The sequence below is a fragment of the Eleutherodactylus coqui genome, chromosome 12 (genome assembly GCF_035609145.1).
Source record: "Eleutherodactylus coqui strain aEleCoq1 chromosome 12, aEleCoq1.hap1, whole genome shotgun sequence".
Taxonomy (NCBI): domain Eukaryota; kingdom Metazoa; phylum Chordata; class Amphibia; order Anura; family Eleutherodactylidae; genus Eleutherodactylus; species Eleutherodactylus coqui.
This window is the reverse complement of record NC_089848.1, coordinates 94338634-94362729: the sequence shown is the minus strand read 5'-3', so window position 1 is coordinate 94362729 and position 24096 is coordinate 94338634. Positions and strand designations below refer to the sequence as shown.

At 47.1% G+C, this 24096-nt stretch overlaps 1 protein-coding gene across 2 annotated transcripts in view; it reads right to left on the bottom strand.

The window, feature by feature from the left end:
* The window catches only part of ANKIB1 (ankyrin repeat and IBR domain containing 1), a 119001-nt gene that overhangs the window by 92953 nt on the left and 1952 nt on the right, over positions 1-24096 (bottom strand). Inside the window, exons 1-2 of one of the 2 annotated variants that reach the window (XM_066585650.1) lie at positions 23180-23259; positions 1023-1285 (exon numbers count right to left, since the gene is read on the bottom strand). In XM_066585650.1, coding sequence (XP_066441747.1) covers positions 1023-1210 — 188 coding nt within the window. In that variant the 5' untranslated portion in view covers positions 1211-1285; positions 23180-23259. Of the gene's footprint in view, positions 1-1022; positions 1286-23179; positions 23260-24096 lie in introns of those variants that run through there. The other variant, XM_066585649.1, reaches the window with a different exon arrangement.

The following is a 24096-nucleotide window of genomic DNA, read 5'->3' as shown; positions in this document are numbered from 1 at the left end:
TCGTCCCTGTGTGACTGCGCTCCCGTGCTTTCACATGGGAGCTACTGCTGCTGCGGCTAGCAGGGGGGCGGGCCAGTACAGGAGATTTCTATTCTCTCGCTTCCCCGCCCCCCTGCATTCACATAACACAGCGGCCGTTCATTACTGAACGGCCGTTGCTTAAACTGAACAATGAGCTTGTTTGCTGATCTTTTATGTGGCATAAACGATGGACGATCAGCTCATCGCTCATCATCGTTCGGTTTAAACAGCGATGAGCTGATCTCCAATGGAGAGGGGCAGGGGAGCGAGAGAAAAGAGAAATCTCCAGCACTGCCCCGCCCCCCTGCTGACCACTTCGTGAGCAAGACAGCTCTGCTAGTTCACATGCAGGAGTACGGGAGCAAGGAAACACAGGGACGAGTGCTGGGCATCATTTGCCCGACATTCATCCTGTGTAAAAGGACATCAAGCGTATGGGGGTCACTTTAGTCTAACCAGAGGTTAAGGTCGGCGGCACATGAACGAATCGGATTCCACATGCAGGAGCCCACAGCGGGATATGACCCTGTTCCCAGCTCGCGTCCGCGCATACCTAAATTATCTGTACTGCGGATGGTCTGGACAGCTCACCGTCAGACATGCGCAAAACAGACTTTTCCCCCTGCGCCATCACTAGGTGATAACGTGGAATAAGCAAGCTTTCCGCAATGTCAATTACAGAAGGGCAGTGGATCAGAAAACTTCCATTGACTTCAATGGAAGCCATCTGTGCGCACATTGCATGAAAATAGAGCATGCTGTGATTTTTTTCCTCCACTCGCGGAAATCAATTAGATTTCGTGAGTGAGTAGGAAAAAAAAAAACTTAATTGATTTTTCATTGCATGCGCCGAACGGTATTTGCTCCGGATCCGTGGTGCAGACACCGACCGCGGATTCCACAATGCAAATCCGTTCGTTTGCCACCGGCCTTATGCGGTCTGTAATAAAAACATGTGTTGCAAAGCTGAACGGAACCTTTAATTAGTTGTCCGCACTAACCTCATGAGGCGACTCATCCCGTAGCGAGCGGCATAATGAAGCGGTGTATTATGCTGGTAGGGTTCCCCATAAGAAGTATTGGGATCTAGGGACTCCTTTAGCTGCGGGTTGCTCTCGTAAATCTGATAGGCCAAGTTCTCATCCCCGTTAATCAACGCTTTGCGGAACTTGGTAGTGGCGTTTCCCATGGTGGCCTCGAGACTGGCACTTCTCTAGCCTACTTTCAGCCTCTTGTCTGGGTGATCCAAGGCATAGCGCCCGCTCTGGAAAACAACAAAAAAATACAATTTCATTAAGACAGAAGCACAAATCTGGAGGGTTTATACTGCGGCGGCGGCACTGGCGTTCACGGACAAACTTATTGATGAAACGTTAACTAACTTCTCATGTGTAAAATCTCTGCCGAGCCGGAAAGGGCCAAGAAGGTTCACGGATCACAGCAGTGGCCTCATCAGATCCGCCGGCTCTGTAGACAGATTCTTAGAAACTATACATACCGAATACATTCCGTAAAAGGAATTCTAGCTAACTCCCACCCCAGCCGTCCCGTGACGTAAAGGTCGCAGATGCAGACAGTACAGGTCATCAGCTTCAAGGGCTGTCTGAGATTTTCTTCTCAATGTCTGGAAATCTTTATTTTTATCATCAATTCCCACTTAATATTTGCTCTTCAAGAAACCTTGTGCAGGGCTACAGAGGTTGGGCGAGAGTCAAGGTCCAGCTCTTATCAGGTGCATGGGCTCTTGGATGGATGATTTACCATGGTTAATGGGCTGAGAGATCATGGGGGCCTCATAGTAGCAACAAAAACTGCAGAAGTTAAAAAAAAGTTGAAAAAGGTTTTATTACCGGAGAAAGGTACCAATCAGAGATGAGCGAATATACTCGTTTCGAGTAATTACTCGATCGGGCAACGCGATTTTCGAGTACTTCCGTACTTGGGTGAAAAGATTCGGGGGGCAGCAGCGAGGAGCCCTCTCTCTCTCCCTCTCCCCCCCACTCCCCGCTGCAACCCCCCACTCACTCACGGCGCCCCCCGAATCTTTTCACCCGAGTACGGAAGTACTCGAAAATCGCAGCGCTCGAGCGAAAAAGGGGTGTGGCCGAGTAGGTTCGCTCATCTCTAGTACCAATGTGAATCGGATTATTGGGCACTGGATTTACACTAATTAACCACAAATCGCAGTCTGTGTGGGCCCAAAAAGATCACTTCAGGAAGCTCAAGGCAAAAGGGCAAGTACTTTTCTCTATTTAAGGCCGAATGCGCACAGGCGGATGTGAATTGTAGAATTCAGAGTGGGCAACCGACTCCGGATTTTCAGCGATTACCGCTCATTGCGTGCTATGTAAAAGGGATTCCTGCGGGGTCCGCATGGACGGCTTCCAATGAAGTCGATGGAAGCCGTCCGGCCAGCGGCCCATCCGCAATGGACATGGGCAACGAAGAGCGGATTCTGCAGGAAAAGCAGGAGTTTTTTTTTTTAAATTACAATCTGTAGTGTGGACCATCCACAATACAGATGAAGATCGAGAAAAGTAGGTACACGCGGATGCCACTGCTGCCAGGGCTGGATTTTGCCAGTAAAAGGTCACAAAATGGTCAGTCATGACGACCCAGCAAGAGGGTTCAAGAACAAGACCTGCAAACTCCATCACCTCGAAATCTGTCGAACATGGGCCCATTCTATATGCCCATAATCAGTTTGTATTTCGTACTGACTGAATATGGACATCCCATTACCCGTTAATTCGTGTTTCAGATGCTTTTTTTTTTTTTAAATTCGGAGTGATGTTGCATGTAAAAGGACAAACCAGACCAAGATTTCCCATTCGAAGTCTCTGAGTGCATACATAAGGCGACTCCATTCGTCGCTATGGGATGGTTGGGTATAGCATGCATACTTCCCCTTTCATGGACAAGCCTTCCGAATGGGCTAGATCACAGTTCTGTATTCTTCTTTTGGTATGTAAGGGAACAAGTTACAACAACCACTCCGGCCTCCGCAATATGGCAGAATGCGGTTTATCATGTTTAACCCCCTGGGCTGTTATCTATTATACGGCTTTGTATGCGCGAGTACAGAACCAAGAAGCGAGTCATTGTTGTTCCATTCATCGCCTACACTTCCTGCGCTCAAACTTCATGTAGCCTAGGCAGCGCCAGCACGACGGCAGCCCTTAATGGAGTTGACATTAATGTGACCCGGCGGCTCTTCTCTGCACTGCTGTGAACCTGCGCCTCTACCAATTCCAAATCAATAACCCATTAAGTCTCCTATAATGTAAGTGTCTTATCACCCAGAGCAACCAGGGAAAGTTCATGGTGTACTTTTTGATAAAACGCGTTTTATGCTCCGGTTGGGGGTAATTGACCTCAAGATCACCGTTTGCTACCCCAGAGATAGATGTCGGCATGTTCTACTGATTTCCATAATATCCAGCAACAATTTAATAACTTAAATGGCTTCCCCACTTTAGGAAAACCATATATGTTCGTAGGGTCTCTTGCTGGGACCTTCACAGATCCGCTATAAGCTTTGGGGTAACTTGGCAATAAGTGTTCAGTTTCCCTGCAGCACCTCTACAGGAGAAGATAAGAACTACGCAGTGTGTACTTACATGAACGGCTGGTATGTGTAATTCAGGATAAGACCGTTCCTCCAGAAAGGGACGGGGGCGTCTATAGCTGCTCTCCACTCTGGACAAAAGATGAGGATTTGAACTACGGATCCCTAATATTAAAGAATATCAGTCGGCAGATTTTGGTCTACTAGGACAACGTATATAAAAATTGCGCATTACTAGCGAGAGGTTCTGGACTTTTTGCATTATGCAATCCTCACCCCTTCCCGTGGCTTGAATGACGGCTAAAATACGATGCTAGCAGTCAATGATTATATATTATACTGTGACATTGATCAGTTTTGCGCAACATTTTGGCTCTTTAAATAAGGATTTATTTGGTAAGGGAGATGTAATTGAATGTGTTCTCCATGGACAAGAACTTCATAAGTCACTTTATCATTCGACCGACCTCAGTAGAAAAGAGTTCAATACGTTAAATGAGGTATTCCCATCTTGGCTTCCCATAGCCAAGATGGAAAACCACTGCTATAGTCACCGGCCACCCAGCTGGTAACTATGAAATCAGCCAAGCGCCTAAGTGCAGAATAATTTCCGTATTTCCCATTGAAGTGAATGGAAGCTCCAGAAGACAGCACCGCACGCCGCGCTATTCCCGTAGCTCCTTTTAACTCAAAGAGCTTGGCGGTTTCCGACAGGTGGTCCGAAACAGAGGGCTAAGTTTTCCAATCTCAGCCGAAAAAGCAGAGGTGGGAACACCCCTTTAAGCACCAAATTTAGGAGCACTGGCTACCAATTTCCAGAGGTGGACTGACGCGAGGTAGACAGATAAAGCTGGGATGGGTCCTTTTACACAAAGCAATTAATCCTTGGAATGAGCAAATTCCATCCATTTAATATGCGTGTTTTTTTTCCCAAACACTGAACGATTCAACGATTATTTGAACAATAATCGTTCTTTGTAAAAAGAGCCCTTACAACACTGAAAAAAGTTGTACATACGCCAACGTCATGCTAGCTAGAACTTATTATGGGGGTGTTCATTGAATAGCCCCATGAGATTTAACACTAACGGATAGAAATAAAGCAGCTGTAACAACAAAACAGTATAGCTAGATATTTGCGCTACAGTGACAAAGGAGAGAGTTCTGACCTTTACACTCCGTACTAGAGACAGCCTTTCCTTATCACAATACCAACGACACTTGTCCGTGCGTGAGTGAGTGGGTTTGTGAGTGACTTACATGCTCCTCCCCTGATCACATGACTGTGACATCATCACAGGTCCTGTACGTACACGGCTGTTGTCCGGCTAGGTGTTCATTAGTATTCCATAGCAACTGAGACCGCAGGGAGTTTGTAGTCCGTCCGTGCACAAGGATGCAGGACCTGTGATTACATCATAGTCATATGATATGGGGCGGTGCATGTTACTCCCTCACTGACTATGAAGGACCTTAGATGACGCCCCCGCCATGTGATCAGGGGTAGAGCTCGACGGTGACATCACAGATCCTTCATCTCCAGCGCTGAGCTGCTTCTGATCTCTGTTGTATGGGATGAACAATGTATGTAGCAGAGCTGTGTGTGTGTGACGTGCATGTAGCAGAGCAACACTGGTACCATAATTTCCTAATAAATACTAGGATACACAGTACGGACTAGAATGTTTCTACAGAACGACAGGAAAGGGGGCCATTTACTGCATCCTTTATTCTGCTGCCGGAGCGTCAAGTGCCATCCGTCATAAAACATCTTGAACTTTTTACACAGAATGATAATGATCAGTAAAATTTTAAAAAAATTGTTAAAACGAGCGAAAGTGATCATCGTTGGTTCGCATTTAGACTGAACATTTAACGATAATAGTTCAGTTTTCATCTATAATTCATTTCATGCGGGCGTAAAAAAATCACCGTTGGCTCGTTCGCTTTTAACAACGCTCGTTCGGTCGTTCTCACTCACTTACACAGCGAATGTGAAAGACTGAACGACTTCTCGTTTGAACAAGCCAACGATCTATGTGTCTAAGGGCTCATGCAGACGGCCGGGTCGGATCCAGTTGCGAGAATTCCCGCAGCGGGATTCTAGCCGTGCCCCTGCAGTAACCCCCGTGGCTCACCTTCTCCGGAGTCTCCTCAGCTCTGCTACGTGCCGGCTGCTGCTCAGCCAGCACATGCGCAGTGCAGAGCCGGCACGTCAGAGGTGATGCGAGGCTCGCACAGAAATAGGACATGCCGCGATTTGTTTACCGTGCAAATCGCAGCCGTATGCATAGGATTGCATAAACTCGTGCCATCCAGTGGCAGTGAGCACAGGTGGAAATTCTACTAGGAATCCCGCCGCGGAATTTCTACTTGTGCGCATTTGGCCTTATGAACAGACTGCTCAAGTGCGAACGCGCTAGCGGTGATGCCAGTCAACCATTCAAACTATAAGCTGGCTTGTCTGAAAGGACTCGAAGGGGCTGGCAAGAAAATCATAGGGAAAGGTTGTGGTTCCGATAATTACAAGATATTGCGCAAATGATCTATGTGCGGCTCTCCAACATAAACATGTCATTCACTGCATGAAACGAATATCTGCTGGCCAAGAAATCTGTAGACAGAAACCAGAAATCTCGACTTCTCAATCTCTGGCCGCCTCGTATAGATAATGCTCGCATGATACGAACAGACTGTGAATTTTAAATGAACTGCTTCCTCAGACACAAAAGTGGCGCGGCGCCAAAAAAAAAAGAAAAAAAAAAAGAAAGGAAATCCAAAATATCCAAAATAGAATATCTTTTTATATAGAAAATCTATAGATTTTCAATTTTCACACCATTTTTCTCGCCCCTTTCTGAAGCCTCGTTGCGCGTATATTTATATAACTCGAGACGACTCCAGCGGGCTTCCTCAGCAGGACATTTGCATATTTTCGTTCATTAAGCGCACAGCGTGGCAGATCTACCAGGAAAGCGGCACTTCAGTCGTTCAGGCACATTTTTTTTCTTCTTTTCTTTAATTGCAGTGATTCTCACCCTGAAAGCAGCGGGATTGGCATGGTTTGCCATGTGCAAGCAATATGGAGAGCGAAAGCCACAAGAGCAGAGCGACAGCAGAAGCGGAGCCTTTTACAGTCTGCCAGCTCATCGCGGCATCACCCTGGCTGCCAATCAGGCAGATGTCCATTGGCGCCAGGACATGGTATACACTGTCTGACAAAGACTAACAAAAAACACAGGGTTCTTCTTCCGGCGACTGTCAATTAACTTGAATATGATAAAAAGCACTAAAGCAAAGTATAAAAAAACTTTCACAATTTTACAATACAGAAAAATTTAAAAAACTACTTCAGTCGCCCATTAAAAAACACTCCGGGTGCATTACGGGGTGTGAAAATCATGGGTTTAATTTAGGGTTTTCAGCCCATTCAGAAGGTATAGGGGGTAGAGCACCAATTATCACCACGTTCTACCTGTTCATTCAAGTTCAACAGCTGGTAAGGGAGCGAATGCGAGGTCATATAGGCTGAGGAGGCCGGGAAAATCAGGAGTGAGCTACCAACCCCCAAGGGTGTCCATACACTATTCTATCAAAACTAATTGGACCCCTGAGCAAGAATCAAAAGTAGCATTTATTTACATTTGTTAATATTTAGTGGGGCTCCTTTGGTCTTGAGGGCTCGTACCCACTGGCTGGGTCTGTGTGCAGCCAGTCCAATCATGGAACATCCATATACTTGTAAAAAAACGTTGGATTTGTGACGAGGTGCGTTGTCTTGTTGGAAGAACTGCGGCCCATTCCCAGAGTATTACCACATTGTTGGCAGCTAGAGATGAGCGAGCATACTCGGTAAGGCGCTATACTCGAGAGAGCGTCACCTTTTTCGAATACCTTCTGGCTCGTCCCTGAAGTTTCGGGGGAGCCGGGGGCGGCGTGGGACAGCGAGGGGGAGTGGAGAGGAGAGTGAGAGAGATCCCCCTCTCTCTCTCCCTCCCTATCCCCTCTGCAACCTCCTGCTCGTCCCCGCGGCCCCGGCTGTACAAGACTGGGTCGTTAGCCGCAAGCGGGTGCCCACAGTGGAATCCGACCCTGTGCCCAGCCAGCATCCACGCGTACCTGCTTTTTTCTTGGGTGGCTGTACTGCGGATGGTCTGCATGGACATGCGCAGTCCAGTATTTTTTTTCTAAATCCCAGCTTTTCCTACTTTGTTGTAGGCGATGACACGGAATCCGCAAACTTCCTGCAATGTCATCATGGAAGGGCCGCGGGTCGCACAGCTTCCATTGACTTCAATGGAAAATGCATCAAATTAGAGCATGCTTTGATTTTTCCTGCACAAGCGGAAAATCGCAATTGATTTCCACTCATGTAGGTGTAAAAAGCATTTTGCCATAGCATACTATAGGCGGTATTTGCTGCGAAATCCGGAGGTGTATGCCAGCTCCGTATTCCGCAATGCAAATCTGCCCGTGTGCAGCGGCCTAAAATATCCTCCATAAACAAACCTCCACTGTACTTAAAGGGGTTGTCCCGCGAAAGCAAGTGGGGTTATACACTTCTGTATGGCCATATTAATGCACTTTGTAATATACATCGTGCATTAAATATGAGCCATACAGAAGTTATTCACTTACCTGCTCCATTGCTGGCATCCCCGTTGTCATGGTGCCGTCTAATTTCAGCGTCTAATCGCCCGATTAGACGCGCTTGCGCAGTCCGGTCTTCTCCCTTCTGAATGGGGCCGCTCGTGCTGGAGAGCTGCTCCTCGTAGCTCCGCCCTGTCACGTGTGCCGATTCCAGCCAATCAGAGGCTGGAATCGGCAATGGAACGCACAGAGCCCACGGTGCACCATGGGAGAAGACCTGCGGTCCACCATGGGTGAAGATCCCGGCGGCCATCTTCGCAAGGTAAGTAAGAAGACACCGGAGCGCGGGGATTCGGGTAAGTACTATCCGTTTTTTTTTTTTAAACCCCTGCATCGGGTTTGTCTCGCGCCGAACCCCCCCGGGGGGGGGGGGGGGGGGGGGGCTATTGAAAAAAAAAGCAAAAAACGTTTTGGCGCGGGACAACCCCTTTAACTGTTGGCACAACACACTAACGCCAAAAGCGTTCCCCAGGCCTCCTCCACACCCAAGTACATCCATCTGATTTGAAGATGGAGTGGCTCAATTCGTCACTCGATAGACCGTTCTTGCATTGCTCAACGGTCCGATGACGCCATTCCTTGCACCATTCTAAGCAGACTGATGCTTCTTTTTTGTGAGAACTCGCTAGACGTTTGCAGGATGAATAGAGGGAAATATCAGATGAAGTGTATCCAACATTAGTTAAAAAAAAGTCCACCACAGAGTATCCAAGGTCATTAGGGCAAAAAGGAGCTCCACTAATGCATTAATATATGTTAATAAATACTTTTGATTGTTGCTCAGGCGTCCAATTACTTTTGGTAGCATAGTGTAGTACCAATTTTCACCACACTACCTTCTAATTCAAGTGTAGCAGCCTGTATAGAAACAACTGCAAGGTCATGCTACCCACAACTTGTCCTATAAATGGCACTTTTCACCTGCAGAGTTTATATCCAGGTTTTATACATACGACTCTACCCTTATTCTAGCGAGCGAATGATGCTACAAAGTAGAACCACCGCAGCCTTCAAATAGACTTTATTTGTTCCTCTCCCTCCCCCTTTTCCAGTCTCTTCCTATTACTGACTGATGATCTCACATTAGAAATGCAACTGTCAAGTCACTGAGCTATTAGGCTGCGGCCAAGTGTAGTCGCAGGCACAAGATCTCTGTGAAGCGCCTCCATAGAAGAGCATTGCTGAGCATTTAACTGGGAACTGTGATTTGTGTCGCCATAAATTTACAGGTTCTGGGAATCGTGCCCTAATACCCAACAGTCCTATAACAGCGGCTCGAGTCCTTGACAAGGTGCTTTTAATCTGATTGACTGTTAACCATCTAAGTGCAGGACGTATAGCTCCCAGTATGACCATGGCCCGAGTCATTAAAGGTACAGAATCTGCAGGTTCTTTCCTCTCCCGTTCACCTTCTAGGAGATGTACCGAACAGTCCTTTACTGGACATTCACAATAAGAAAACCAATCGTTAATATCTTACTTCTCTGCTGCGATACGGCTGCATGAAGCTACAGGCCAAGTCCTGAGGCTGCACTACTGAGACCTTCTGATGACATCATGCCCCTTTCCAACTTCTGTCAGGTGTATGGTTGCCACAAACATGGTGTGTGATGAAATCACTAAAATATCTATATCCTGCTTGGATTAAATAGTATTTAAATTTGGATCTACATAAGGTTCTTCCAACCTTCCCAATCTCTCAGTAGTGCAGCCACAGGCTTTGATCCAGTAATGTTGTCAAAGTTGACCTCCTTAGATGGAGTGCGACTATGAGTTTGCAGCCACTTCTCCACTGACCACACAGGTTTAGGCCAGTGGCCTAAATGCTACTGGAATACGCTTGTGTATCACCAGTCTTATTGTCGGAATGGACAACAACTCAGAAGATGACCTTTCGGCGATCAAACTTTTTCCATTACCTTAAAAAAAAAATCTATCATGCCAACTATCTTGGCATGTATGCGCGTAATACGCGCCAAGAGAAAGCGTGCTGCGGTTTTTGGGGTTTTTTTTTTCACGTATCTTGTGAGCGGCCCAATTGAAACAAGGATGGCCAAACCAACTTTTCGAACTGCCAGATGCATCATTCGTCTAAGACACTACATCTACTTTGATTAACCAGTGCGGGGCACGTGTGAAGCAATGGCCAGTCAGATTAGCATGTAGGGTCTTAGGGCTCCCTCCTATCAGTGATTGGCCGCAGCAAATCACATGACCCGGACAGCAGCGACCAGGAAGTACAGTGACTGAGGAGCAATTTTAGGTAATGGGAAAACCCCTTTAAGGCCTAATGCCCACAGCCAGATTTCTGAAATCCGTGGTGCTATGCCGCAGCCACTAGGTTCTATTGAATCTAATAGCTCAATGTTTACCTTGCGGAATTTGCATGAAATAAACAGCGGCATGCTCTAATTGCCGCAGAAAAACGCACGGTCGGGTTCCATTGCAGTCTATGAGCACAGCGGAAGTATCGCGTGATTATACTGCGTCATTGCACAGCAGATCCGGGAGGCGAGTATGGGGTCTTTTAGGGAGCGCCGTGACGGACACCACTGGCAGAGTCCGACATAGCCGTGGGCATGAGGCCTAAGGCCGCCTGCAGACAGGCGGAAATTCCCCCCAGAATTTCCGCCCGTGGAAGCTGCCATAGGATTGCGTTAACAAACGCAATCCTAGGCAGACGGCTGCAATTTGTCCGCGTGAAATCTTGCGTGGCATGCTCTATTTCTGTGCGGGGCTCACTCCCCGGCCGCCGACTCCGGTCTGCGCATGCGCCGGCTGCCCGACAGCCGGCACATTAAACAGACGGGGCCGCGGGAGCAGGTGAGTACGTGCTGCTCTCTGCAGGGGCTCGGGTCGGGTCCCGCTGCGAGAATTCTCACAGCCGGATTCGACCCGGCCGTCTGCAGGCGGCCTAAGGCAGAAAGTATAGGCACTTCTATATAATCTGAACTACCATCTATGCAGCAATACCCTAATGACCATTTAATTATAGTTCCTTTAAAAGGGCTGAAACCGATAAAAAAGAAAAAAAAAGAAAAAAAAAACCCCAACATTTGCTGGCAGCTAATATTTAGTCCAGCTTCAGAAAAGATCCAATTGAGGTAATGGGAACAGAGAAGACAATTCATCCAGCCCGGACTGACTCTGGCACTCTGCCATGGAGCTAATGTATCTGGCAATGATGGAGGAGCCTTTAACTTTTCTCAGACCTGCGGAATTCCGTATTCACAGCCAGAAAATTAAAAGGAATCCATCATCCATTTTATTCCTGCAGAAAAGGCTCAGATTAGAAAAATAAAAATGTGAGGAGGAGCCGATAAGTCCTTACGGCCTTCGCATCAATGAACATGATATTATACATACATTTAATCTCCATCTTTGCAAAACTCCAAACAAAATTTCCGTATGGAACCTCTGTGCGGTTCTTACGTTACGCAGGTTGGAAGACAACATGGCTGCATCTGCAGTGATGACGTTCCCCCATTTCTGAAAGACATTCACGGTGACATGGTGCAAACGTGAGGCAACAAGCGCCCTTCACACACCACAGGGAGAAAATCAAGTGGCGAAATTTAAAAGCAGACACTTTACCACCGACGATGAAGAGCGTTCCAGAAACCAGTTGGTTCCCATGATTCAGGATTATCTGGACATGAGGAAGATGTCTGCCAAGATCAAAAGTGTTTGAGTACAAAGCTCCCGGGAAACCCTGTTTTAGCAGGATGCTGATCCTTTCCTGTTTTGACTGGTGGTGATGTATGATTTGGAGTCGAAAGAATGGGGACACGGTGGTTCCCTGCATCCAAAGAAGTTCAGAGTGCAGAAGTTGTTATCCAAGATGATGGCCATCTGCTTTCTGAGATAAAGATGGAATACCAAATCTGGGATTGACAAGGCAACTTTTAGGTGGATTCACAACTGGCTGAGTGATCGTACTCAACGAGTGGTCATAAATGGCTGCACATCCAAGTGGGGTACCACAAGGCTCTGTCCGAGGCCCAGTGTTGTTCAGTTTCCCATCAATTCCTTCCTCCAGGTAATTTATAAGAATGTTGATCACATTTACTGACAGCACAAAGCTGGGAGGGATAGCTAACACTAGGGAAGAGAGAGAGGATTCAAAAAGATCTAGAAAAGTTTGAACAGTGGGCAGCGACTAACAGAGTGGTATTTAACAGGAGAAATGCAAAGTCCTACAACTGGGCAAAAAAAAATAAAAAAAGCACATACAGAATGGGAGGAATTCAGCTAAGCAGCAGCACATGTGAAAAAGTCTTGGGTATACTAATAGATCATAGACTGAACATGAGTCAACAATGTGATGCAGCAGCAAAAAAAAAAAAAAAAAGCAAACACAATTCTGGGATGTATTAAGAGCAGCAGAGAGTCTAGATCGCGTGAGATAATTATCCGCCTCTACTCTTCCGTGGTCAGACATCTGAAAACTGTCTCTAGCTCTAGGCACCCCGATTAAAAAAAAAAGACATTGACAAACTGGAGCAGGTTCAGAGAAGAGTTACCAACATGGTCAACGGTCTGCAAATCATGTCCTGTGAGGAACGGTTAAAGGATATAGAAAGGTTTAGCTTGCAAAAAAAGAAGTTTGAGAGGAGACTTAGGGCGCATGCAGATGGGCGGGATTTCCGCCGCTGGAAGCCTGGATAGGATTGCGTTAACAAACGCAATCCTATGCAGACGGCCGCGGTTTATCCTCTATCCTGTAGATGCGGATAACCTGCAATTGTGGTACAACCCCTTTAAGTTGTAGTCTGCATTGCTTATGGTACATCCCATACCAGCTGTTCAACTTGTACTTGGATTTAGAGAGTGGTGAAAATGGATACTGTGCCTCCCAAATGGGAACACTTGGAGAGGGTCTGTATTCCTGGAGCTGCAGACTGATCTCCTAGTCTTCTCCTCAAATAAAAGCCTGCATGATTACATTTTTCTCTCTCCAAGTTTTCTTTCTCCCTTCCTTCGTCAGGTCACCAAAAAAAATCCTCAACGTTGTACAAAGAAAAGTTCTGAAACTTTATTATAAGCTTTGAGATGTATGTATTAACTTGCTTACACCAGAATTGCGATGTCAAAAAGTTACAGTATTGGTGCAAGTGTCAACATTGCAACTTTTTGAAGGTTTACATTTTTTTTCCCTAAAAATGGGTGAAGCCTAGTGTTAGGGAGGCATCAGATTTTCTAGAAATTACGACGAAAACTGCCATAAATTAAAGCTGAAACCTATATAAGCTATTTTTGTGGTGCTGCTAGATGCTTATGCCTCTGATTATATATTTGTCACACCAGCATATACAACGCCGGTCTGAGTAAATATGCCCTTTTGTGTTCCAGTTTCTAATGACTTAAGACCTTTACTTGTTGTCCATGAAGAACATTTTTGTTTCCTTCTAGAGGCTGAAAACCTATACAGACTTAAACAGGTTTTCCCATTAAAGGGAACATGTCATCTCCCGCCGGCACTATAAACTCAAGCACACCCTGAAGCCTGCTTTAGACACAATGATTATCGCTCAAAAGATAATCGTTATGTGTTTTTTGCAGCGCAAATGTTGCGCGATCACCTTGTGCTCCGAGCGGGGGATGCGTTAGACAAGCGGGGCTGCTTGTCTTCTGCATCCAGCTGTTCTCTGCTCGGAGCGCCCAGCTGTGACATAGCCGAGCGCTCCGAGCAGGGGATCATACCCAGCCTGTATTCAGGGAGAGCAGGATACAGCTGAAACAATAGTATCAGCTGTATTCCGGTGTAAATTCCTGATAACTGATCACTGATCTTTCAGCATGCTGAAAGATCAGCGATCAGCAACTGCTTACCGAAAACTGCACGATGTCAGTGCAGTTGAACACAACGATTATCGCTCAAACTATGGCTTTAAGCGACTTTTCAGCGAAAATCGTTGTCTAAAATGGCCTTTAAGGCCCGTTTACACGGCAAGATGATCGCTCAAAATTAGTTCAAAGATAACGAACGGCAGTTTTGAGCGATCATTTGGCATAAACTACTTAGTAGCTTATTAGCATGAAAATGAAGCATTTCACTGAATGCAGATAACAGCTGGAGGTCTGTTATCTGCATTCAGCTCCATTGTTTTTGAGTGGGACCGCAGCTGAAAGAATACTATCAGCGCTATCCCGCTGAGAACTCATCGTGCGGTCCTGATAAGTCACATCGCTGGCTTGAAGTCAGCGATGAACGAATAGTGCACGATGGGCACGCGTTTAAACGCAGCGATTATCACTCAAAAGTGGAAAACATTTTGAGCGATAATCGTATCTAAATGGGCCTTTACTCCATTCACATTGGGTTCAGATCGCTGGGGGTCCCTGTGGTCAGGCCAGTAGTGATCACACATTTATTCCCTACCTGTGGATAGGAGATGAATGACTTTAAAGAGAACCTGTCACCTCCCTCAGGCACTATATGGTGCTGTTAGTGGACATGACATGGAGCGGGGCGATGCATCTTGTATACTTATCAGCTCCCGCAGTCCAGTGCAGTCACCCGGCAAAAGTCATGCGGTGGACGAAAATGTGGCTCTTTTCAGCTTCTTTTGCGTGCGTTGTCCCACACGACTTGTATGAGAGAGTGTGTGCACAAGAACATGAAGTGTCAGATTTTCATGTGCCACGCAATCTTCATTGGATGACAGCACTGGATCGCGGGACCAGGCAAGTATTAAAAGTACCTCACCCAGCTCCCTGTCACATTCCCCAAGAACACCATAACTTTGTTTATAGCGTCGCGATATCACAGCGTTTTTTTAACGCGAATGTCAATAAGATTTTCTAATGTTAAAAAAAAAAAAATCTCATAAAAATCGCAAGTTTGTTGCGAGGCGGTTTTAACATTTAGAAAGTCTTATTGGCATTTGCGTTAAAAAAAATGCAGCGATATCGTGATCGCAAGTGTGAAGGCGTTTTAAGATGGGCCTTTAATATTAGATCAGTTGTTTTCAGACTTCCGGCATCCCCGCTGATCAGCAAGGTTACTAAACGCCCTTTCATTGTTTACCAGACAGCTCCATTCATTTAATAGTGGCTGTGTCTGGTATTGCATCTCAGTCCCATTTAAGTGAACACTATTTAAGGATGTGTTCCTTACTGAAATGCTGTGGCCCATCCACATAGCTGACTGGCAACTGCATTCATTATCATTGGCAACAATTTTACCCGCATAAGATTGTGATCTTATGTCGCACGGCCACAAGTTGTTGTGTATCCCTATACAATGGTATCGGAGTAGGGGGGTTTATACCCCTGCATCTGCGGAAGGTGGTTGCCATACCTGAGGTCACCTGATATAGCTATAACTATGATGTGACTTAAGGGACATCTCCTTCTTGCCCGCTGTGCGCACCCATTATCGTGCCGCTAGGGTTAAAAATACTGAATGGTTTCCTGGCTGCAGAGCTCTGGAGAATCCAGACAGAAGGGAAGGAAAGGAATGCAGTGGAGGAGATGGGACAGAGCTGTGTACACAAAACGGATCCAGACGTTATACGTGCCAAGCCTGGAAATCTAAGCGAAGTCACATCCTATATACCTCCAGAAGCTTCATCATGTGAGGGAATTACAAGAGGAACCCTGGTCAGATGTTCTCCTGATAGTTCACAGACATTACTCTCAAGGCTACCAAAACCAGTTCTGGCACTGCTTATCTCAGTGATGTGGCAAGACAGACCAAAGGATCAGGAGTCACATTTGTAAAGCCAACACAGAGCTTCACAAACATTTTTGTTGCTCCAATCCATCTACACTGAAAAAAAAAAAAAAGAATCTACTTTACAAAAAGTCTTCATTCAAAAATTTCCACCATGTTGTGTCTATAGCTTCTGTGCAGACCTATGCGTCTCCGCGGTAACAGACAACAAACCCTGTGTAGTCTGATCCTGCAGTCACACTACCTCCAAACCCCTAATGCTTCCTAACATAAAAGCGGTACATTAGCAGGTAGAAGGCAGTAGGACTGCACCACAGATGCATTGGAGCAATAAAAATTGATTGTAGAGGCTTTCAAAAGGATCCATGACAAATGAATTTCCCACACAGCTGCTTTCGCACGGATCCCTCCACTTTTGGGTTCGCTGTACTGACCGTGGTCCTCATGACTCGCCGTCGGACATGCACAGTACAGGTTTTTGGGTTTTTTTTTCCCCCTACTTTCCAGCAGATATGCAGCACATCGGCATTGCCAGCTGAAGGTGTGCCGCGGATCAGACAGCTTCCATTGACTTCAATGGAAACGGTGTCTGCGGGATCCGCAGAACAATGGGTCATGCTGTGATTTTTTTTCCGGACCAAAAGGTCCGCAAATCAAATCTGCATGCTTTTAATCCATTTGCGGAAGCCTATGCTTCTCTATGGGTGGCTTGATTTGCGCATCTCCTGCGCGGGTCGGATGGCTTCCATTGACTTCAACGGAAGCTGTCCGTGCGGAATCTGCACTAAAATAGAACATGCTGCCACTTTATTTCCACTTGCGGAAATCGCAATCTCCATCCGCTCACATGAGTGGACACACGATGTAGAATACCACAGATCGTCCGTGCAGGTGGCGATCGCAGGTTCCGCAATTCAAATCCAGTCGTGTGCTACCGAAATGGGCATTAGAAGAGTATAGCAGTGGGTGTTAAGGCAGACCCCCAACATCTGCTGTAGTAATACCCCCTAGTAAAGTAGCATTTTAGTGGCATACAAATGCTAAAAAGGACGCAAAAGTCACTTCAATAATAAAATTAAAAAAAATAGACCCCCCAGTCTTCCATTGTAACTATCCAGAGTCCATAAGGTGGAGTCAGACTTACATTTAGGCCGGCCGCACATGAACGGGTCGGATTTGGGATCCCACACCGGAATCCGGCCCTGTGCCGGCCAGTGACCCCGCATACTGCTCTTTCTTTTTTCTGTACTGTGAATTGTCCGTCCGGCTCGCCATCCGACATGCGCAGTATAGATTTTCCTGCACTGTCGCTAGGTGATGTTGAGGGTCCAGCGACCCTTTATGCACTGTTGAAGGGCTGCGAGTTGGACGGCTTCCATTGACTTCAATGGGATCCGCTCAAAAATAGAGCATGCTGCGATTTTTCCTCTGCACGCGGAAAATCACAATCGATTTCCACTCGTGTGCTGGAAAAAGCGATTTTCAATAGCATGCTATGGACAGCATATTCTCCGGAACTGAGGGGCGAACGCCCGCTCGGGATTCCGCAACGCAATCTCCTGTTTTGGCTTTCTGTCTCTCTGTTCTGTTTTTAGAGCAGCGAGACTGAACCAAACTTTCATTTTTACCACCATTGATTGCAATGGGGTTTGTAAAAACAGAAGGCGTTTCGTCTTAAAGCCCCCCCAAGTCCAAATATATATCTCATTGCAGGTGCCGCAGTAAGCGGGTGACTTGGGTGATAAGACGCCACAATTTCCGCAGCGCAGATTCCTTCAGAGCGGGCAGCTGCCACCATGAGGGCAGGAGGAGGCGGCAGCAAAAAGGTATTTTATCTCTTGCTGGAATTTCCTTTTAGGCGATTTTTCCTTGCTTATTAGAGATAGAACTTGAAATCCGCGGAGCCGGACTGTTGTGAGCGATGACTTGGGAAGATTACCAAGAACAAAGCGGGCATTAATAATCCAAGCGGCTGCAGTACATGTATCATAAAAGTGGTCACCTTCCTCTGCCAGGAAGCACCCCCTCCGCTCTGCCTGGTTAGAGAGCGACATCCATGGTAGACTGCGCTGTGAGCAGGCGGACCATCAATCATGGAGCGAGCGCCGACAAGGTCCTGATGAGTCACCCATGGCCTTCTATACCCAGCGATGTGCCGCCAGACTCTCCTCAGCACTTGGCACCGGGACACGCTGCACCTTTTATCCCATTAGAATAAGATCTTTTTCATTTTCCATTGACGGGAAAAGCTTTGCATTTAACCCTTGTAAAGCCAGTTACACCTGCAGCAAAATATCCGGGCACCTCTCCAGCCTCGCCAGGGATCCATGTGCTAGCCTGTCAGCCTCCGATGACATACGGGGCAAATATCGCCATTGGCCACATTTCGTAGATTCACTCCTCTGTATCCAGAACCTATTCTGGATTAAAGGAATCCTCCTGAATACATATGGCCACACCACTTCTTTGAGTAAGGCCTCATGTCCCCGGGCAGGTCCGACATTGCCGGCAGCTGGCGACCCTGCGTACCTGTCCGGATACTGAGGAAGGTACAGCCGAAACGCTGGCGCACATGTGTAGTACTGTTTTTTTGGGGGGGTTTATTTTAAACTTCTGCTTTTCCACGGAAATTCAGTTGCGGACGGGCCGCGGTTCGGACATAAATGCACACACAATGGGATGCTCAATTCCACTTGAAGAACACACATCTAGAACTGGTTGGGCTACATAGCCATTTAAATGGGGGTGTGGTTGTGTCCGTATGCAAAGAACCCTACTCAGCGCCCGCAAAACGTACGGAAAAATATACCATTACACAAGCAAAAAAAGCCCCGTTCATAGTGCAAATGCATCGCATCTCGCGCAATTGTGCGTACGCGCCCGTGTGAAGCCGCCCTTAGACTAGTTATTGTTGGACACTGTGCATTAGTATGCATCAGGTAGTCAGGCAATCTATGCCCCTTTGGGAAATATGCAAATGGGAGATGAAACAATACCTCTGCAGCGCCACCTATTGGAAGGCAGCATTCCTGCAAGTCAATGTTAGACTCTCTAAACAAAGCTTGTAACAACGATTGGGAATTGTGAGACAAAACCAGAATCCATGCACAGACAGGCGTTTCGGGGTTTTGCCCCCCATCAGAGTAGGTTTCTGGCCTGTGACGTGGGCCAGAAAGAAAAGCATCTAGAAGGTGTGTGAAGAGTCTTATAAGGTCATCTATGCTCCCCTGGGAAATATCCAAAGTCCTCGTGAGAAATCATCAGTGTGCATGTCCTCATGGCCCTATAATGGGTCCGTGTGCTTCCATGGATTAACTAGCCCCAAATATATGTGTGCAGAGGACGCCAAATACATATTTTTGGGGCTTTTTTTTTTTTTAATCCATTGCATTTTTTGGTACATTGGCCATTTTTGTTTTATGAAGTGCAGCACGCTCTGGGCATGGCATTTTATCCCCCTAGGCTTCTAGGTAAGAAATAAAAATGCATTCAAAAAATGTCCAAATAGAAAAACGCCACCCAAAAAACATGAAATACATTTTTTTTTTTTTTTTTCCTTATTAGAGAAGTCACGTGTGTCAAAATGCGGGTTTTATGGCGGATATTTGTAGTGCAAAATAACAACGTTTGAAAAAAAAAAATATATATATATATATATATATATATATATATATATATAATTGTGAGTAAATAAATCTAAATAGTGGCGTATAAAAGGCACATATATATGACAGTGGGAAAACTGAGCGAAATGAGGAAACGGCAAACCAGGTAAACATGTTTTCCAGTTTCGCTATCACTGGGCAGATAAGGAGCATCTGGTTCTTGTAAAACACATGCTCCGCCGGCTGCATGGCAGGAGGGTACAGCTGGCAGCACCAACATCCGGGTCACCCGGCCCGCAGTGACCCATAACAAAGCCCTGCTCTCTGTATACACTAATCCATCAGACAATACCGAGCAGCGAGCAAACATTTACATTCTGGGACGTGGTGTGTGTGTGTAGAAAGGGGTCTGCAGAGTATCTTCAATGCCAGCCGGAGAAGGGGCGTTTGTGGATAAGGGGCATAAATGGGGCGCCTGTTCTCAGGACGCCCCTCTATGAGCAAGAAGAGAGAATGCAAGGGGCAATTCTTGGGCGTCCGACACTTGTCCCAGCGACTATCCCAATTGTGCTTTCACACGAGCGATAGTCGTTCAGTGAATGGCGGCGGAGCGCACCAAGATCGCTTCCATTCACTGTGAACAGATGGAATGCCTCCTGTTTCCGCGGGCCGATAGCTGCTTCGTTTTTAGGCGAACTCAGGCGATTTCTCGCTCAGGTCGCCGTGATTTTTCAGGCCATAATCGCCCGTGTAAAAAAGGTGCCTTTAGAACGCATTAAAACTCACACATTTAATGGAAGATTAGCATATAATCCTACGTTTCTGTTGCCTGCCCACCCGATGGTAAGGCCGGGCTCACACGAGCGCAAATGTACCGCATGTTACGAGCGCGATGTACGTGCGGGTCTCCTGCTTACTCGTCGGGGTCTTCCATTTCCTTCACTGCGTATGTGTGCAAAAGCGCCGTCCGGTTCGCCGCTACACGTCCGCTGCGTAGGGTTTTTGTTTTTTTTAAAAAAACTCCTGCTTTACCGCGGAATCTACAGCCCGTCCGCAATGGAATCGCAGTTGGGCCGCGGATCAGGCAGCTTCCATTGGGTTTTACGCATATGGTCAAGTGAGCCGGGCTTAACAGAGGATGCCAGCTTCCATATAAAGAGGTAAACCAGAAACGTGCACAAGGCAGTTGTCACTTCCCTTCCCCCACTCCTGTTAGCAGCTCATACAAGGTGCTCTACCAGCAGGGGGCACCAATGAGCACAGAAGAAAACTCCTCTCATGATACAGAGAACATGAAATCTATGCTTCGCCCTGCGCCATGTTGGGAAAGGGGCATAAAAATTCACCAAAACCTGCTTTTTTTAGGCGGGGGGAAAAAAGTCTATCTTTAACGTAAATGTTACTGTCAGCGCTGACTGAAACTGCCCTTTAAACATCCCCTGCATTTCAGAGCACAAATACTCAGCATTCTCCACACAGAACAATGTAGTGTTGGGAGAAATCGCTGGGAAAGCACATAGAAGCCGGCGGCCGGGGGCTCAGCTCCAGAAGTCAACCCAGAGGTTCATCTCTGGTGATCGGGGGATACTCTAAAACATTACAGCATAGAAAGAGTTACACAAGTCCATCCTATACTGAAGTGACTTCTACAGGGTCGGCCATAGCGTACTAGGCCGGAACCACAAGCTGCCTAAAGGAAAATCTGCCTGTGTTGCCTATAGCAACCAATCACAACACAGCTTTCATTTCCTCTACTGCTGAGGTAAAATGAAAGCTGCGTTGCGATTGGTTGCTATGGGCAACAGGCAGATTTCCTTTTACACAGCTTTCATAACAGTGTGGGGCCAGGCTAATTTTCCATGGCCAGCCTGTATGACGCATAAATGTCCCACTGTATGGTCAAAACTACAACTCCCAGCATGCCATGGCCTCTGTAAACTGGGAGCTGTAGCTTTGCCACATGTTCGGAATTGCATTTGCATATCAAATATGCCCTTCCGTTCTCTCATGTGAACGCTTCTCGGAAAACTAGGTGACGCTAAGCCGCCTACTGGTCCCTTTACACGATTACAGAGCCCGAGCGTTCCGAGGAACGCTCGTGTGCCTAACGCCCAGGCCGTATAAAAAGGACAAACAAGCAACAAAAAGCGAACACTTCTGCAGTTTCAGTGAGCATAAAAATGGTGGCTGGTTGGCGGTACATCTTCCCTGTGAGCAGGGAGAGGTACCGCCAGCCTACAGAGAAATGACCATACTGGCGATTCTCGGCCAATTGAAAAAAAATAAAGTAACAAGCGCTGATTGACATGACACCATCAGGACCGGTCCGTACGGTTATATGGTCACCTGTGGAACGCACACGTTTTTACTCCTAAAATCGAATATAAAAGAAGCGTTTAATTGACCCATAGGCTATAGTGGGTGAAACGCAGCCAAACAACGCAAATGTTTGACTACGTTCAGAAAAGACACGTTTGAGCGTTTTGTTTTTTTTGTGGAATTGAAAAAAGTGTAGCCTACTACGCTTTTCTATCCCATGTAAGCAAAGAAAAAAAAAATGTATACTTTCTTTTTTTTGAACATTGCAGTCAATGGAAAACATATGGCCCTACTTTTCCACACTATTGAGACAAAAAAAAAAAGTTTTTTTAAACTACAAAACTAATAAGGGGGGGGGGGGTTTTACAATGAAAAACATACCTTTTGCATATTAAAAAATGATCAAAACATATACCGCATATACGACTGTAAAAACAGACGTATGCGTCTTCACGTGCGTTTCTCATGTCAGCGTGGACCGGCGTGTGGTTGTCACTCAGCTTTCCCAGCTTCCAGAATGGCAAAGCTTTCTAGATATCCACAACTAGAAGTGTGGAATACATCATGTCTTAACTGGGTCGGCCCTTCCCACGGTAGGTTGCAACAGAATGCAGACCCACTGCCATGGTAGGTTGGCATAGCCTTGAGGTGGTCTTTTGGTTTTCACCACCTAAAGAAAAAAACTCAACATCCCCTTTGGGGGGCAAGACAGATTTTGACACCAACTGGATCCTAGGCTAAGATAGGAATCCCTAAACTTCGTTGAAAGGGTGACCACTAATCTTTAACCCTTGTGGGGTCTTCTGCCTTGGCAAAAAGAAATAACGAGAACCAGCAAGGCCCCCATTACAAGGAGCGGTCATCTGGCCCTGGACGGGAAATACTTGCCATTCGGTAGTCTGGGAGAGCTGGGTGACATGGCAGGAACCTAGTGATACAGAGACATGAACCGACTCACGAGACATTATCTTATACATAGCAACCAGAGCCGTGCCTCGGTGCGAACACGCTGCAGCTTCCTGATGCCATTTAGGTGATGGGTGTGACCAAGTAAAGAGAAGATTTGTGCTTTACAAGTTCCCAGTGATGTGCTGGCACAGAGTACACCCGCCCGTTGACACAAAGAGCTCCACATATTATGAACTTCTGCTTGACTGATATAGAATCATTTACGGACACTGGCACAAATACACAATGTAGCACGGGCACCTTATGTTATCAGACTGGTATACGCTTCTACTTGGCACAACATTGCTGAATCACTTTGCCACACAGTGCAAATCCTCCTACCAACAAATTGATATACGAGACTAATATCACTGCTGGCACACAACTCACTTCTACAGAGAAGCTGGCATAAACCATGGTAATGACAGACTGGCAAGGTGTAAAGGCCCATCCCCCTCACAACATGGGACTTCCTCCAACAGGTTGACAGAATGTCTAGACCCTTCCACAACAAGCTGGTACAGTCAGTGGGCACCTTCTGTGAAATAAAAGCACAGTGTGTAAAAGACCCTTCCTCCTTCACCAAGGTTGGCACAGTGTCCAAACGTCCCTTCCCCCGAGGTTGGCACAGTGCACAAAACGACCCTTCCCCCTATCCCGAGGTGGGCACAGTGCGCAGAAGACCCTTCCCCTTAGCCTGAAGGTGGGCACAGTGCGCAGAAGACCCTTCCCCTTCCCCCAAAGGTGGGCACAGTGCGCAGAAGACCCTTCCCCTTCTCCCGAGGTGGGCACAGTGCGCAGAAGACCCTTCCCCCGAGGTGGGCACAGTGCGCAGAAGACCCTTCCCCCTACCCCCGAGGTGGGCACAGTGCGCAGAAGACCCTTCCCCCTACCCCCGAGGTGGGCACAGTGCGCAGAAGACCCTTCCCCCTACCCCCGAGGTGGGCACAGTGCGCAGAAGACCCTTCCCCCTACCCCCGAGGTGGGCACAGTGCGCAGAAGACCCTTCCCCCTACCCCCGAGGTGGGCACAGTGCGCAGAAGACCCTTCCCCCTACCCCCGAGGTGGGCACAGTGCGCAGAAGACCCTTCCCCCTACCCCCGAGGTGGGCACAGTGCGCAGAAGACCCTTCCCCCTACCCCCGAGGTGGGCACAGTGCGCAGAAGACCCTTCCCCCTACCCCCGAGGTGGGCACAGTGCGCAGAAGACCCTTCCCCCTACCCCGAGGTGGGCACAGTGCGCAGAAGACCCTTCCCCCTACCCCGAGGTGGGCACAGTGCGCAGAAGACCCTTCCCCCTACCCCGAG